We start from the raw sequence: 18,578 nt of genomic DNA, 5'->3' as shown, positions 1-18,578 counted from the left end.
AGCGCCCGGTACTCAGCGCCCAGTCCACCAATCGCCTGTAGGGCACGCCTCCCTTTATAGTCGTGCGTCCGGATCCGCAGGAAGTTCTTTTCCCAGCAGTCCGCTCTACCCGATGGCCAGTTATCTGGAGGTCCCCGACCACCCCAGCCCTCTCCGTCGCGGTCATCGTCCCCCACAAACTTTTTGCTTCGTGTGGATGGACCTAAAAGAACTAACATTTATTGTGCGCTGTTTTGTATCAGACACTACTTGGTGAATTTAACACTATGCGCATACGCACACGCGCACACACACACACACGAATTATACATTCATATTTCCTAAAGCTGAGGTCTTTTAATTAAAACAACAACAACAAAAATCCAGATAGATTTTAAAACGATTCCAAGAAAGGGAAAAGTGAGTAGATTATGGTATCTTCGGAAAGTACCTGCTATGGTTTTTTTCCATACCCACTGCCCAAATACACTTTGTAACCAGGCTGTGTCTACTTTTTTCCAATCAAAAAGGTTCTCCCCAAACCGTTGGCTAAAATTCATGTGATGGCCTGCTCTTGTTCAGTAACTTCTCAGTACAATAAATATTCATTCATTCATGTAATGAATGAAATGGACAAGATTTTTGCCCATAATTACAGTACATATGTTCCAGTAGAAAATTCTGGCCGAATTCCTCAACATAGTATTCAAAAATTTCTAAATTCGGAGCCCAGGCTGCTGCCTCTTTTCTTCTATCCCCAGCGCTATGACTACTTATGACTTCCTGTCTTTCCTGAGTGAAAATTGCCTTATTACCTTGGACTGCAATGCCTCCTCCCTCCCAGACTCACCTCCCAGTCTCTACGTATATGCACTATCCTTCAATTCTTTTCAATCCCCAAGAATGAGTTAATCTCTCACACCAATTAACAGAACGGCAGATACACAAACTAAAAGGTCCCGTGGTAACAGAAAAGTTCGTTTGGGGAATCACCACATCTAAACTCACAGTTGAGATGTAATTTTATGGATGCATAGGATTTCAACAGGGTAATCTAAGTCTGCAAAAGAATATCATGAGCATAAACACGGCAACAAAAATACAACTGGCCTCTCGGTATCCACGGGGAGATTGATTCCAGGACCCACTGTGGATACCAAAATCCCCAGATGCTCAAGTCCCGATGTTGGCCCTCCGATTTCCGTACCTGCAGATTCAACCAACCATGGATACTGAACTATTTACCACTTGCGGTTGGTTGAATCCACGGATGTGAACCTGCAGATATGGAGTGCCACTGTATTTTTATTGGAAAACAAAAAAGCTTGTAAGTGGATCTGTGCAGTTCAAACCCACGTGGTTCAAGGGTCAACTGTATACACATAGCTTGCATCTCAACAGGAACAACAAATGCTAGACTAACACTTCTTTTAGGGGGTAGTTGAGCCGAAAGCTGGTTTCATCTTGCTTCACAGCATTAGAACCGTTACAGTAAAGGCTTAGACTTGTTAATTAGTGGTAAGTACTTTGAATGGATTTCCAGTTATTTCACTTCTTTGTTATTTCCTTCTCCGCAACCTTTCCTGTTTAAATCTTTTAAAAAGCAGACTTTATGTCATTCTTACTTGTGTATATGGCTCTCTCTATAATGGGAGGCATGTCTCATCCAGAACTTATATATCACAGGACCTAATGATGTACTGTGGTACCTGCAACATGGTAGAGTTTCAGTAAACATTTATAGAATTTAATAAAATCTGATCTGTGCTTAGAAAACCTAGATCATGTTTTACTAGATGGTTAGAGACCCAGGCAGCTGCCTGATAGAAAGGGAAAATGCGATACCTCGAACAAGGTAATAAGCTTGTGAACACAGTCACACAGCAACACCAAAGTTACATACAATTTATCCTTGATTATTAAAACATCTTTAGCAGATGGCAAAGACTACCTTTAATATTTTCAAATTTTTAAGTGGCATCTATGACCAAGAAATTTTACAATTTTTAATAACAATCCAAGATAAATCAAGGACAAACCTAAGTGAAAAGAATATAAAATATGTAAAAATATATATAAAAGCAAAAGAAGTTCAGACTGATCAACAGTCTTTTAGAAAAACTTTCTAAATATTCAAAGATCCAAGGAATTATCTAATTCTGAAAAAAGTTTTAAGTTGCATAGTTAATATATTACCAACTGTGAAATTTCAGTGATATGAATGACAATTGCAAAGCTGTACAAAAACTGTGGGACTATCTCAGTGACAAACACAAACATTTTTGGTTGTATATTAATTCATTCAGAGATTTAAATTGAAATGAAGAATCTTTATTTGGGACTGTTTACAATTTTTAATATGTACCTGATTGTTAAAATAATGTACCATCTTCAGAAGACAGATAGGTGTCTTCTTCAAAACCAATCTGTTTTTCTTTTTAACAAAAAGCCACTGTTCACAATTTGGCAGAAGTCTGGAAAATTAGTATAATGTTTTAATTAATAAGGTTATAAATAGCTGAGTATTTAAGAAATTACTGGGCAACACAAATCAGAATTTCAAGTATTTTATTTATTGTAAATCTTATGTTTGTATATGTATGTATACACAAACCAAAAATTTTTTAAAAACTAAAGAAATTCAGTTAATAAACTTATTAATAAACTTTATTATGAAAAATTACCAAAAAAATTTAGGTGCTTAAATTTTTATCATTCATACCATTTCTTCCACAGTAAAAATTCATTTTTTTATCATAGCTGGGACAATAACTCACAGATACCACTAACTTTTTTGCGCTTATCTAAGAAAACTTTTTCTTCCTTCCTTTCTCCAGCCTAATTTCTTTAAAAATATTAGTGTCAACAGAGACATTATCAAGCACACCTTAGTAAATGTAAACATTCTAAATTATATTAATAGCAATCTTTGAAGTTTCAGATTTTGGACTTAAAATTAAAGTGCTTATGAAATTCTCAAGTGGTTTTATGATAGCTCAATTGATTGAAGATATTATAATTGTTCCTGCTTTTTATTACAGCCAAGAATCAACAGCGTATCTGATTAGTTCTATTAAATACTTCGTACCTTAAAGTTTATAATTAATTTAAAATAATGCTATTGTAAAAGGATGCTATGCTTTAACATGATTCATAATAAAAATTCTATTATTAAATTAATTTTTCTAATATTCATTATCCATTGATAGACCCACAGAATCTATTAGCCATAGAATCCACAGAATCATATATCCATAGAATGTTCATTAAAATGGAAGATAATAACTGTGTGTAAGTATACACATACACACTTTTAGTGTGTTTTTGCACTTTTAAATTTATATTATGGTATCTTAATTCTGTATTTTGTGCATTCTTCTGAAGACAGAGTATTCCTTTATTCATGTAGTGAATGAGATACACAAAATTCTAGTGTGTGATGATTATTAGTCTGTGCAAGATTAAAAATATTAGATATTAATTGACAGCTAATTAGTTTTCACAGGTATTAGATTATTACATGTTCAATCAGAAACTACATTAATGATAACTAAGGTCAAAATTCAGAATTACATTTAAGCACATAATGACAAAACTTAAACCAATACAGTTAATTTGAAAATCACTACAGTAACGTGTTCAAATAACATAATCCATGTCACGTGCATTAACCTCACAGATGACCGAATAAAATGTATTCAGTAATGGAAATGAAAATGTATTCTAAATTCCCTGGCTTTACTGCATTTCTTCTGTTTCTCATTTCCCACTACTCAAGTTCTGTTTTTCTGTATTAACAAAGTTTGTTTGGTGGTATTTTGTTTTCATTCATAATTGCAGCAGGAAGAAAGGTTTTTCAAGAAAATATCAGGAAAAAAAAAGTATTAGCTCAGTTCCCTGAAGATGTCTGCAAAATGAAAGGTTAAAAAAAAAAAAACAATCAAGTGAGGGAACTATATAACGGAGGTGGAGGAGCAGGACGAGCAGGAATTAAATTTCCCTGAGATGATACTTTCGGTTGTGGTGGAGGCGGCCTGTGAGGGGGAAGAAAGACAGTTAATCGTATGTTTCAACCATATGAAATAATTCTACCTTCATTACAAGCCCAACATAACACCATTCTTGACACCACTGACAATTCTTAAGGGTACCTTATATTCTGAGATCATTATGAATCGGATATGTAATGGTTAAAAGTCTCCAATCGGAGTCTAAAATGGAGTAACTACCTTAAAGTCATGCTAGTATATAACCAATAATGTACAAAGGTGCTGGTGTATATGTGTTTAAAAAGGACAGTACATGAGGGGCTTCCCTGGTGGCGCAGTGGTTGAGAGTCTGCCTGCCGATGCAGGGGACGCGGGTTCATGCCCTGGTCCGGGAATATCCCACATGCCGCGGAGCGGCTGGGCCCGTGAGCCATGGCCGCTGAGCCTGCGCGTCCGGAGCCTGTGCTCCACAACGAAGAGAGGCCACAACAGTGAGAGGCCCGCGTACCACAAAAAAAAAAAAGGACAGTACATGAAATAGAAAAGACAAATTGTAAAAGACAACTGAAGATACTATGTGAATTACCTCCTGTACTGTTAGGAGTTAAGGGGAGCAAATCACAACTAAGTATAAACCTTACATACATACATAGAACTGAAATTCCAGCTCTCTCAAATATAATTTCCACTCCAAGAATTAAACCTGCTATGACTTCTATACCAGTCCTTCTCAGTTCTCATGCTTTAACCTGTGGATACTCTTCCCTAACTTCTTCATCCAATTCTAGTATACCTCTATTCCAATAACATACTAGAACTTTACATGGTGAGTATGTGTCTCACTATTTATATAATCTGCTCCTGAGGTTCGGGTGGATTTCAGTACACTCTCACTGCATAATAAAGTTTATACTTGAGGATACTACTCAGTGTGCAATTCAACTGTAATTTGAAGGACTTTTGTGGGGTGGGGGGGGTGAGATGTATTTTATGTGATGCAAAATGTTATAATAAATTTTCTCCTTTCTTGCTGATGTTACGCCCATCCACTGAGTCTTTTATTTTTCTTGTGGTTTTCAGTTCTAGAATTTCCATTTAATTCTTTTTTTAGGTTTTTAAGTCCAGCACATCTAGTTTTGTGCTGAAATTCTCAATCTTGACTATTAATTCGCTGATGTAATTGTCATAGTTACTTTAAAGTCCATCTCTGATATTAATTGCATACCCTCTGAGTCTGCTTTTCTTGGTTTTAGTCACATTTTCTTTTCTTATATGTCTAGCTTTTTAAACTGGGGGCCAAACATTAAAAAAATAATAATAAAACTGCAGGAAATAAGTTGAGGGTCTGATTCACCCTTACCCCGGGGTCCCAACACAAAGACTGGGATATTTGCCAGGGTACCACCTCCTTGACAGGGCTCCAGTCTTTGTCCCCTCATCCCTATGAGTTTGTTGAAAGCTCTCCTCAGCTTCCTATCCTCTCACGTTCAGAATAGGTAGATATTTACAGTCTAGGACGAAAAATGGTCCCAAAAGCTGAGATTATCTCTGGACTGCCTTCCTCTCCTGGACCATAGTCCCATAATCTCTCACTTCCTTGGTAGTTTTCTGATGCCTTGAAATACATATTTTCTTATATTGTCTAGCTTTTTTCTAGCTGTTCCTAATAAGAAGGCTGGTCCAGCCTATCTGATTTCCCATTGCTGGTTATTTTAAAGGTCGTTGCTTCTGAATCTTACAGACACCAAAGGCTACAGCAGCTGTTGAATGTCTCATTTGGGCTTCTTTAAAATTTCATTCCGACACTGCATTAATATGACAAAACTTATATAAAAGCTCTTAAAAGTTTTTCTGCAAATTGTGTTCTATCTAAACTGTTAGCAACAAATACCTTGTCCTAAATTAAATTAAAAATACAAGAGAACTATTTAGACATTAACCCTGGGTTTTATTCTGGTCAAGTAATCTAAGCAAATTCACTTCAGACCTTGATGGGAACTGCTGAGGCTGCTTGGCTGCATAAGTTGGTACTGGAAATCTGTTTGCATATATAGGCTAAAAAGGAAAAAAAAAGTTATTACCACAGTGCACTCATAAATATATTTTCTATAAAGTTTATTTTCCATATAAAAGTAATCAATCTATTTAAAAATCTATGAATAGATGACTATTAATGTTGACATTTTAAAATACTTCGCTTATTCAACATGTCTTTGCTACTGAGTGTAGAATATTTAATTTTTAAGATTGTATATATTTTTAATAGATCTTTATTGGCGTATAATTGCTTCACAATACCGTGTTAGTTTCTGTTGCACAACAAAGCGAATCAGCCATATGCACACCTATGTCCCCACATCCCCTCCCTCTTGCGTGTCCCTCCCACCCTCCCTATCCCACCCCTCTAGGTCATCGCAAAGCACCGAGCTGATCTCCCTGTGCTATGCTGCTGCTTCCCACCAGCCAACTATTTTACATTCGGTAGTGTATATATGTCGATGCTACTCTCACTTTGCCCCAGCTTCGCTCTCCCACGCCATGTCATCAAGTCCATTCTCTATGTCTACCTCTTTATTCCTGCCCTGCAACTAGGTTCATCAGTACCTTTTTTTTTTTTTTTGGATTCCATATATATGCGTTAGCATATGGTATTTGTTTTCTCTTTCTGACTTACATCACTCTATGACAGACTATAGGTCCATCCACCTCACTACAAATAACTCAATTTCGTTTCTTTTTCTGGCTAAGTAATATTCTGTTGTATATCATGTGCCACATCTTCTTTATCCATTCATCTGTTGATGGACATTTAGGTTGGTTCCATGTCCTAGCTATTGTAAATAGTGCTGCAATGAACATTGTGGTACATGACTCTTTTTGAATTATGGTTTTCTCAGGGTATATGCCCAGCAGTGGGATTGCTGGGTCATATGGTAGTTCTATTTTTAGTTTTTTAAGGAACCTCCATACTGTTTTCCATAGTGGTTGTATCAATTTACATTCCCACTAACAGTGTAGGAGGGTTCCGTTTTCACCACACCTTTCCTTCTACTGACTTTGGGTTTTCTTTGTTCTTCTTTCCCTAGTTGTTTTAAAAGTGTATTGTTTATTTGAGATTTTTCTTGTTTCTTGGGGTGAGATTGAATTGCTATAAACTTCCCTCTTAGAACTGCTTTTGCTGCATCCCATAGATTTTGGGTCATCATGTTTTCATTGTCATTTGTTTCTGTGTATTTTTTTTATTTCTTCTTTGATTTCTTCATGATCTCTTGGTTCCTTAGTAACGTATTGTTTAGCCTCCACGTATTTGTGTTTTTTACAGTATTTTTCCTATAACTGATTTCCAATCTCATAGTGTTGTGGTCAGAAAAGATGCTTGATATGATTTCAATTTTCTTAAATTTTCTGAGGCTTCTTTGTGACCCAGGATGTGATCTATCCTGTAGAATGTTCCATGTGCACTTGGGAAGAAACTGTATTCTACCACTTTTGGGTGGAATGTCCTAAAAATATCAATTAAATCTATTCGGTCTATTGTGTCATTTAAAGCTTGTGTTTCCTTATTTATTTTCTGTTTGGATGATCTGTCTATTGGTGTAAGTGGGGTGTTCAAGTCCCCTACTATTATTGTATTACTATCGATTTCTCCTTTCATGGTTGTTAGCATTTGCCTTATGTATTGAGGTGCTTCTATTTGGGTGCATAAACATTTATAATTGTTGTGTCTTATTCTTGGATTGATCTCTTGATCATTATGTACTGTCCCTCCTTATCTCTTGTAACAGTCCTTATTTTAAAGTCTATTTTATCTGATATGAGTATTGCTACTCCAGCTTTCTTTTGATTTCCATTTGCATGGAATACCGTTTTCCATCCCCTCACTTTCGGTCTGTATGTGTCCCTAGGTCTGAAGTGGGTTTCTTGTAGACAGCATATATACAGGTCTTGTTTTTGTATCCATTCAGCCAGTCTGTGTCTTTTGGTTGGGGCATTTAATCCATTTACATTCAAGGTTATTATTGATATGTATGTTCCTATTGCCATTTTCTTAATTGTTTTTGGGGGTTTTTTTGTGGGTCTTTTTCTTCTCTTGTGTTTCCCGCTTAGAGAAGTTTCTTTAGCATTTGTTGTAAAGCTGGTTTCGTGGTGCTGAATTCTCTTAGCTTTTGCTTGTCTGAAAAGCTTTTGACTTCATTGAATCTGAATGAGATCCCTGCTGGGTAGAGTAGTCTTGGTTGTAGCTTTTTCTCTTTCATCACTTTAAGTATATCCTGCCACTCCCTTCTGGCCTGCACTTTCCACTGAAAAATCAGCTGATAACCTTATGGGGATTCCTTTGTATGTTATTTTTTGTTTTTCCTTGCTGCTTTTAATGTTTTTTCTTTGAATTTAATTTTTGTTAGTTTGATTAATATGTGTCTTGGTGTATTTTTCCTAGGGTTTATCCTGTATGGGACTCTCTGTGCTTCCTGGACTTGGGTGACTATTTCCTTTCCCATGTTAGGGAAGTTTTCCACTATAATCTCTTCAAATATTTTCTCAGACCCTTTCTTTTCTCTTCTTCTGGAGCCCCTATAATTCGAATGTTGGTGTGTTTAGTGTTGTCCCAGAGGTCTCTGAGATTGTCTTCAATTCTTTTCATTCTTTTTTCTTTATTCTGCTCCAGGGCAGTATTTCCACCATTTTGTCTTCCAGTTCACTTATTCATTCTTCTACCTCAGTTATTCTGTTATTGATTCCTTCTAATGTATTTTTCATTTAGTTATTGTGCTGTTCATCTCTGTTTGTTCTGTACTTCTTCTAGGTCCTTGTTAAACATTTCTTGTATTACCTCAATCTGTGCTTCCATTCTGTTTCTGAGATTCTGGATCATCTTTACTATCATTACTCTTAATTCTTTTTCAGGTAGATTACTTATTTCCTCCTCATTTATTTGGTCTTGTAGGTTTTTACCTTGCTCCTTCATCTATGACATACTTTTTTGCTGTCTCTCTTTTTTTTTTATGAGTGGGATTGTGTTCCTGTTTTATTGGTTGTTTGGCCTGAGGCTCCCAACACTGGAGTCTGTAGGATATTGGATAGAGCTGGGTCTTAGTGATGAGATGAGGAACTCTGTGAGACCTCACTCCAGTGAATATTCCCTGGGGTCTGAGGTTCCCGTTAGTCCAGTGGTGCAGACTCAGAGCTCCCACCGCAGGAGCTTCTGCCCAACCCCAGGCTTGCAAACCAGGATCCCTCAAGCCACATGGGGTGGAAAAAAAGAGAAAAAGAACAATAACAAAGCAAAAAATAAAATTAGGCTAGGAAACTAACAGTTATATTAGAAAGAATGTAAAAATAAAAATATAGATGAATCAACAACCAGAAGGTACATCAGTATCACAATAGTAAAAAAGAGGAGGAGGGAAAAGGAAAAAAAAAAAAAGAAAAAAGGGGCGGGGGGAAGGCCTTGGCTGTGGAGAGCAGGGCCTAAGCAAGGGTGAGATTTGAGTGGTGGGCAGGGCCTATGCTTAGCACTCACGGGGCTGTAAAAGATGGGGGGTAAGGGGGTGGGGCTTAGGCTCAATGGAACAGAAGGGGCCCAGGTGTGCCCCCCACCCCTGGTCTCAGAGGGCAGGGGACCTCACCTGGGAGCCCAGCAGGCTTTCTGGGCTCGTGTGGGCAGGGCAAACGCCCTCCCCTCCTCTCCTTTTCCTCTGGTCTGGGGTCTGGTAGGGCCCCTCCCACCTGCTTCTCCTGATCTCCCTGGCCTACCCTCTTATGTCCCCAGAACCAATGTGGCCGGGGAGGGAAGGGGGGGCCTTGGAGGGCATGGGACCAGCCTGAGAGCTCAGCAGGCTCCCTGGGCCCTTGTCAAAATTATATTTTTTTAAATTCAAAAATAATGAAGTATTATCTTGGCCCTAATCAACTCTATTAGTTAAAAGGTAACATATTTCCTATGTCCATGTATTTTAAATAAAATCTTCCAAAAATGTATTGCCAAACCTATACAGTACCTAACTGGTACTGTAAATACCACTAATTTACAACCCTTGATTTTGATGTGGAAAACAGGGAACTTCTGTGCACTGCTGATGCAAATGTATAATAAACTGGTACAGCCACCATGGAAAACAGTATGGAGGTTCCTCAAAAAATTAAAAACACAACTACCATATGATCCAGCAATTCTATTTCTTGGTGTTTATCCAAAGAAAATGAGAACACTAACTTGTAAAAATATCTGCACCCCCCCATGTTCATTGCAACATTATTTATAACAGCCAACATGTGGAAGAGCCTAAGTGTCCATCTGTGGCGCATACATATATATATAAGAATATTATTCAGCCACCAAACAAAAGGAAATCTTGCCATTTGTGACAACATGGATGGACTAGAGGGCATTCAGGCTAAGTGAAATAAGTCAGACAGGAAAAGACAAATACTGTATGATCTCACTTATATGTGGAATCTAAAAACAAACAAACAAACCAAAAAATACCAAACTCTTAGATACAGAGAACAGGTTGCAGAATGACATAGGCAGGAGAGGGAGATGGGTGAAAACAGATGAAGGTGGTCAGAAGGTACTAGTTTCCAGTCATAAGATGAATAAGTCCTGGGGATATAATGTACAGCATGGTGACTGTAGTTAATAACACTGCATTGCATATTTGAAAGCTGCTAAGAGAGCAAACTTTAAAAATTCTCATCACAAGAAAAAAAATTTGTAACTATGTGTGGTGATGGATGTTAACTAGACTTATTGTGGTGCTCATTTCATACCATACACAAATATTGAATCATGTTGTATACCTGAAACTTATATGTTATGTCTATTATATCTCAATTTTTTTTTTTTTTAGATCTTGTTATGTATATCCCTTGAGGGGGAACCAGGACCCTGCCCCAAGGCTGCACTATTTTTTTAATAAATTTATTTATTTAATTTATGTATTATTTTTGGCTGTGTTGGATCTTCATCGCTGTGCGTGGGCTTTCTCTAGTTGCAGCAAGTGGGGCTTCTCCTGTTGCGAAGCACAGGGTCTAGGTGTGCAGGCTTCAGTAGTTGTGGCATGCGTGCTCAGTAGTTGTGGCGCACAGGCTTAGTTGCTGCGAGGCATGTGGGATCTTCCCGGACCAGGGCTCGAACCCGTGTCCCCTGCATTGGCAGGCGGATTCTTAACCACTAGACCACTAGGGAAGCCCATATCTCAATTTTTTAAAACGTAGAATAGTGGTTGCTAGGGTGTGGGGGATGGGGACTTATTGCTTCATGGGTACAGAGTTTCTGTTTGGGGTAATGAAAAAGTTTTAGAAATAGGTAGCAGCGATGATTGCACAACATTGTGAATGTAATTAATGCCACTGAATTGTAAACTTAAAAATGGTCAAAATGGCAACCTTTATGGCATGTATATTTTACCACAATAAAAAAGGAAAAAAATATGTCAAAGATGAAAAAGAACACATATATAATTTCTAACTTGGATATGTAGGGACTGTGTGATCGTCCTATATATGTAGTGATATGGAAAAATCTCTGAGATATATGGTTAAGGGGGAAAAAGGGCATAACAAGTTTTGTTTCTTTTTTATAAAGGAAAAGGGAGAAGAACTGGGAGATTCCATATGTATCCTTCCATATTAGGATATCTAATCATCTTACCTCCACATAACTGGAAAGACTTTAAAAGTCTGACAGTACCAAGTGTTGGCAAAGATGTAGTTTGACAGGAATGCTCATACACCACTGACAGTACAACACCCAATGGTGTAACCTTTTTGGAAAACAATTTGGCATTTTCCAGTAAATATTCACATACCTTTCAACCCAGCAATTTAATTCCTGTATGCCCCTAGATCAGAGCTCTCTAACAGAATTTTCTACAATGATGGAAACAATCTATGTCTGTGGTGTCCCTACAATAGTGGCCACATATGATCTATCGAGCATTTAAAATGTCAATGAGGAATGGAATTCTTAATTTTATTTAATTTAAAATGAAATTTAAATAGCCACATGTGGATAGTAACCACTGTACTAGTACAGTCCTAGAACTCACACATGTGCATGAGAAACATATAGAATGTTTACCTTAGCTTTGTTCATAGTAATGAACAATTGGAAACTAGTAATAGAAAAATGGATTTTTAAACTGTGTGGTATTTATGTAACATAATATCAATAGTGAAAATGAATGCATTAGAGCTACACGTATTGCTAGGGACAAATCACAAAGCAATGTTAAAGGAAAAAGCAAGTTGTAGATATATGTGTAAGATAGCAAGCAAAACATACAATGTTTAAAAGCAGACAAAGTAATATTATATATTTCTTAGGGATATATGCATATTAGAAAAAGTATATCATTATCCCAGTATTCCCTAATACACTCCCAAGGACAGTGATTACTGGTCCCACTGCTGAGACAACTAGGCCTATTATTCCAGGAGCTCAGCACCAGATCTTCAGTAACATGCCCTGGGGAAGCCAGGCATTAAAAACAGAAGGATAGCAGACATAGGAGAAAACAGTGACAGCATAAATCCCACGTCATTTCCCAAGCTTGGTTTCAAGGCAAGACATTCTCAATGACTAGATGTTTTCTCCCATCTCCTCTGAGCCACGGACCCTGCTGGTATTCCATTAACTAACCCAGAGACTACCTATAGACCACACTCCTAAATTCTTTGGAAATTATCTATGTTTATTCCTATATGATGTAACAATTTTTTTAATCTTTAAAACTTTGATATCATAATATAGTAAAGAAAAAGAATTTTTCATTTAAACTTACAACTTCTCTGGGAGGAGCCACTGAAGAAGCATGTCCAGGAACACTCACTGGCTGTCTAGAAACTTTTGCTTGATTTTTGCCATCTGACCTGAAAGATACAATTACTTTTGAGCTAAATTAAGATTAAAACATTTCTACATGATATATTACATAGACCTTGCATTTTCCCAAGTACAGAATAATGTTGTTGGTAGTGGTGGTGATGATGATCATGAAGACAACTAAAATTTTTACAGCATTTTTATTAGCTTTCACCCAGTTTTAATCCTTAGAGTACTAGAAAGTTTTATTAACCTCATTTTACAATTAAATAAACTGAAATTCTAAGAAATTATGTAGTTTGGTCAATTGGGCCAGTGTTCTCCAACTTCTCTCCTCAAGTCTTCCTGAAATCAGAGAGGAGTAAAAGCATATTCCTAGGTTTGAAGTAGTCACTCTGAATATTAGGAAGTCCAAGAGGAGCAAACAAGCTGGCTGGAAAGATGTCAGCTAAGATTTAGACATGCTGAAATGACAGTAAGTCAGCTAGGTAGAAGTGTATAGGAGATAGCTATTGCTATGGAACTAAAATTTCAGAGATGCAGACTGGGGAATTATCTATAGGGATTGGTCAGTCTGAAGTTAAGAAAAAGGGTAGAAACATAAATCTGGGGAAGTCCCTGGCAGTCCAGTGGTTAGGACTTGGCGCTTCTACTGCTGTGGCCTGGGTTCAACCCCTATTCAGGGAACTAAGATCCCGCCAAGCCAAGTGCTTGGCCAAGTGCAGTGTGGCCAAAGAAAAGGGTGGGCGAGGGTGCTACACCTCAATAAATTATATTTTTTAAAAAAAGAAATATAAATCTGTTTTAGAATACATTAAGAAAAATAAAGCTAACATCAGGATACTCTAGGAAAACATTATACAGTAAGTGAGGTAAGTTAGAAATAGGGCAATGAAGTAAAGTGAGCCATCGAGGCAAGATTTGAACATTTTGGACCATTATCATAAGAAAGATTAGTTATTAAGTAATTACATTGTGCTATGGGTTTTATTTGTTAGTATTTCCTCATTTAATCCTCACATCAACCCGAAGAGATAGGCAATATCATTATTCCCATTTTAAAGGAAGTAAACCAATGCTCAGAAACTTTTTTTATTATTCCAGTTCATAATTCTAGCAAATGACAAACTGGAACTTGAACTTAGATCTGACTACAAGGCCCAGGCTAATATATGCTACATTCCAATGCCAACATGTTAGAAGTGATCGCTGAGAGACAGTTGTATAAGAGTCCAACACACAGACTAGAAATATCAGCTGTCTGAATTATGACAGCCCTTTCTTCCATCAAAGCTTATTTCTTAAAAGCTGATGATTCACAAAATCTGTTTTCAAAACAGACTTGAAGAACTCTTTTCCTATGAGAACTGATACTTGAAATAGACATGGATGAAAATTTTTTAACGAAGCCCAAATCAGAAGTTGTAGTCCAATTACTCCACTATCAGAAATCAGAGTCAAGTAAACTGAATCCTAGCAGCCATTTTCAGTAGCATACAGGCTGGTCACCATAATCCGTTCCCCTCACCATTATAATAGGTGGCTGAGTCACCACTGCCCTTTAACTCCTGCTAATCATGTCAAAAGAATGGAGAGATAACTTAGAACCCTATTTTTAAACCAGCTTCTATGGTATGACTATCATCATTAATAATTATTATACTTTAAAATTTTTAATATGAATTTAAAAGAAAAATAATCTAAGTACTCATATGTTTGTGATCTCTTCCTTCTGCAGTAGCTTTTCTGTAGCTGGTCTCTCTTAATGAAGACAAAAGCAGCCAATGCAGTAAGAGGAACAATGACGAAGAAGAACACCAGAAGTCCGTCCCTCAAGGCGGTATTCTTTTCTACAGAGAAGGATTTTACATTAATGATCATTAAATTAGAAGTTAACTCATATTAACTAGAACATACTAGGTGATGATACGTTTTACATTAATTTTCACATTGTTCAAAAGTCACACTGATATAAACTGAAATATATTGAGAAGTCTTGTTCACTCCTCATGCTTACCCACTTCATTTTTGCCTCCCTGAAGATAACCACTTTTATTAATTTCTTATATAATCTTACAGTATTTCTTCATGTAAATATAAGCAAGAACAAAATATGTTCTATTGTTAACCCTTTCTTACACAAAAGGTAGCATGGCATAAATGCTATTCCACACATTACTTTTATCACTTAGCTATACTACATATCTTCCCAAACTATACATACAGCACCACCTCATTTTCTATACAGCTATACAAAACTCCATTGCAAGGATGTCCCGTAGTTTATTCAGTCAGTAAGTACCCTATTAATACTTTTATTTTTCCAATCTTCGCTGTTACAAAAAAAAATGTTACAATGAATAACCTTGTACATATGTCATATCATTTTGGTGCAGGTATATCTGTAGAATAATTTCCCAAAAGTAGAATTGCTGTATCAGAAGGTGAATGCATTCATCATTTTTTTTAAGGCACTATAAACCTGTCTACCACAGTGATGGTTACAAGTTAGCATGCCATATATTCAGACTATAATTCAAAAAGGTACATGCACCCCTATATTCATAACAGCACTATTCACAATACCCAAGACATGGAAACAACCTAAATGTCCATTGACAGATGAATGGATAAAGAAGATGTGGTACATATATATATAATGGAATACTACTCAGCCATAAAAAAGAATGAAATAATGCCATTTACAGCCACATGGATGGACCTAGAGATTACCCTACCAATTAAAGTAAGTCAGATAGAGAAAGACAAATACTATATGGTATCACTTATATGCAGAATCTAAAATATGACACAAATGAACTTACCTACGAAACAGAAACAGACTTACAGACATAGAGAACAGACTTGTAGTTGCCAAGAGGAATGGGGGGAGGGAGAGGGATGGATTGGGAGTTTGGGATTAGCAGATGCAAACTATTATATATAGAATGGATAAACAACAAGGTCCTACTACTATATAGCACAGGAAACTATATTCAATATCCTGTGATCAACCATAATGGAAAAGAACATGTAAAAGAATGTATATACATGTATCACTGAATCACTTTGCTGTACAGCAGAAATTAACACAACATTGTAAATCAACTATACTTCAATAAAATAAATTTCTTTTAAAAGTTAGAAGGCCAGCCAGCAATATACAAGAATTCCTCACAGCCTCACCTATAGAGTCAAACTTCTGCATGTTTGCCAACCTGGAAGGTGAAAAACTATATCTTTTATGATTTTAATTTGCATTTCTCTTTTTATACTATGATTTGAGCAACTTTTCATGTTTAAGGAAACATTGTATTTCTTTTTCTTCTCAGTCCTTTGACTGTTTTTCTGTTGGTCTATTGGTTTTTTTTCTTCTCAGTTTCTAAAAGCCTTTATATGTTAGGGAGAATAGTTTTATCTGTATGTGAGTTGGAAATATTTTCCCCATTTTGTCATTTGTCTTATGGTACAATGCTTTTCTCCATGCATAAGTTTATTGTTCTGAGGTAGCTGAAGTTATCAATCTTATTTTTTATGGCTTATGGATTGAAAGTTTTATTATAATTTTAAAAATTCATTAATTAACATTAATTTTGTCTGTTTCATGTTCTTTAGTGAAAGAATATAGTAAATATGAACACGAGTGGTAAACAGTGAAATTATCCTCATAGTTTGAAATTTGTAAAAGTACCAAAACTTTCTGTTCCAAAAGTTATATGAAACACTCAACCCAATTAAAAATAAAAATATGAAAAATTAAAGCAAGCTTGATGTATCAGTTTATACTCACTAATAAGTAGACAAAATTTAAATTAAAGCATCCAACACTGGCCAGGTTATGTTAAAATTGGTACCTTCATACTGTCAGTGGCATTACACAACTTCATTTGGAATTTTTATCAAGAATCATAAAAAAAAAACCTGTAGGCTTCCCTGCATAAAAAAATCATATCTAGGGCTTCCCTGGTGGCACAGTGGTGGTTAAGAATCTGCCTGCCAATGCAGGGGACACAGGTTCGAGCCCTGGTCCGGGAAGATCCCACATGCCACAGAGCAACTAAGCCCGTGCACCACAACTACTGAGCCTGTGCTCTAGAGCCCATGAGCCACAACTACTGAGTCCATGTGCCACAACTACTGAAGCCCATGCGCCTTGAGCCTGTGCTCCACAATAAGAGAAGCCACCGCAGTGAGAAGCCTGCGCACCGCAACGAAGAGTAGCCCCCACTCACCACAACTAGAGAAAGCCCGCAGGCAGCAATGAAGACCCAATGTAGCCAAAAATTTTAAGAAATTAAAAAATAAAATAAATTAAATTAATTAAAAATAAAGAATCATAAAAAGGATTATACCTTTCAATCTAATAATACCATAACTGGCAATTTATACTTCAATTGGGAAAAATGCATGAGTATTAAGATGTACACTACAATCTTATCAATGTGTATCGAAAACTTAGAAACAACCTAATGTCAAATAATTAGACAACAGCTAAGTCAAGTTATGGCACATCCATCAATGGAATGATACACAGCCATTAATATCCATAGTTCTGACTTCCGCTTCTAGACAAGATGCAGTAATAGGGACCAGATTTATCCTGTCAGCTATAACAACCAGAAAACCAGGCAAAATACATGAAGCAATGGTTTTCATGGCATTGGACATAAGGCAATAAAGAACAACGATCCCTGAGAGACAGAAAGCAAATAAGGTGAGCTTTACAACAATCCCAGTTTGCTGCCTAGAGAAAGTTAACAGACTGTGATGAGGGGTGTGGGAATCCAAGCAAAACCAAGTGGTCTCCTCGAGTTGAGGAATGCACGCTAGTTGTCTGAGGAAGAAGCCAAGACAACTAGAGTTCACAGGCAAAGTACCAGAAGGGAGGCAGCTGCACAGATAGAACTTGAAAGATCTGCAAAGGGTTCCCCTCAAATACTCAGTTGAGTACTGATCAGTGTATGCATGTAAGGAAACCACCTGAAGCCAGAGAAAGAATCTCCTGAAAGGATTAGTGGGAATAAACCCAAGAACTCACACAGGACTGGAAAGAATACCTGTTCCTGCCATTTCCAGTGGAAAACTCCATAGTTAATGGCATTGAGTAGAATAAACAGAAGGGGTTTGCCTCAGTAATGGGGCAAAATCAGCCCTAGGCTAAATGCTGCTCAGGTCCCCCCAATAGAGCTTTAAAAAAAGATTCAAAAGAACCGTACTACATCCATGTAGCTTAAGCCCACTTAAGCTTAAGCCCAAAGTTCAGCAATAGAAATTCAAAAACACCTAATATACAACAGGCAAAATTCACAATTTCTGGCATTCAGTAAAAACGTTAGAAGGCATGCAAAGAAGCAGAAAAATATGACCCAAAATGAGGAGAAAATCAATCAATCAAAACTAAGAAATGATACAGATGATAGAATTAGTAGACAAGGACATTAGAAATTATTATAAATGTATTCTACATGTTCAAGAAGATAAGTAAAGATTGAACATGCTGTGTAGAGACATGAGGAAGGAAAGAAGGAAGGAAGGGAGGGAGGGAGGAACGGAGAAAGAGAGAGTAGAAGGGAGGGAGAGAGAGAGGGAGGGAGGGAAGGAGGGATGGAGGGAGGGAGGAAGGAAGGAAGGAAAGCAGGCAAAGAAAAAGAGAGAGGGAAAGAAAGAAGGAGAGAGAGAGAAAGAAAACGAAAGGAAAAGGGAGGGAGAAATAGAACTCACAGCGATAAAAACTTCAATGTCTAAGATAAACAATACACTGGATGGAATTAATGGCAGATCAG

General features: G+C 36.9%; 1 protein-coding gene across 1 annotated transcript in view; it reads right to left on the bottom strand.

The window, feature by feature from the left end:
* Positions 1-2,532: 2,532 nt before the first annotated feature.
* Positions 2,533-18,578, bottom strand: part of ADAM9 (ADAM metallopeptidase domain 9) — a 106,308-nt gene continuing 90,262 nt past the window's right edge. Inside the window, exons 19-22 of the mRNA XM_030833762.3 lie at positions 14,504-14,645; positions 12,755-12,842; positions 5,956-6,023; positions 2,533-4,013 (exon numbers count right to left, since the gene is read on the bottom strand). Coding sequence (XP_030689622.1) covers positions 3,920-4,013; positions 5,956-6,023; positions 12,755-12,842; positions 14,504-14,645 — 392 coding nt within the window. The 3' untranslated portion in view covers positions 2,533-3,919. The remainder of the gene's footprint in view (positions 4,014-5,955; positions 6,024-12,754; positions 12,843-14,503; positions 14,646-18,578) is intronic.

The sequence above is a fragment of the Globicephala melas genome, chromosome 21 (genome assembly GCF_963455315.2).
Source record: "Globicephala melas chromosome 21, mGloMel1.2, whole genome shotgun sequence".
NCBI lineage: Eukaryota > Metazoa > Chordata > Mammalia > Artiodactyla > Delphinidae > Globicephala > Globicephala melas.
Note: the sequence above shows the minus strand (reverse complement) of the source record. Positions and strands in the feature narration are given on the sequence as shown.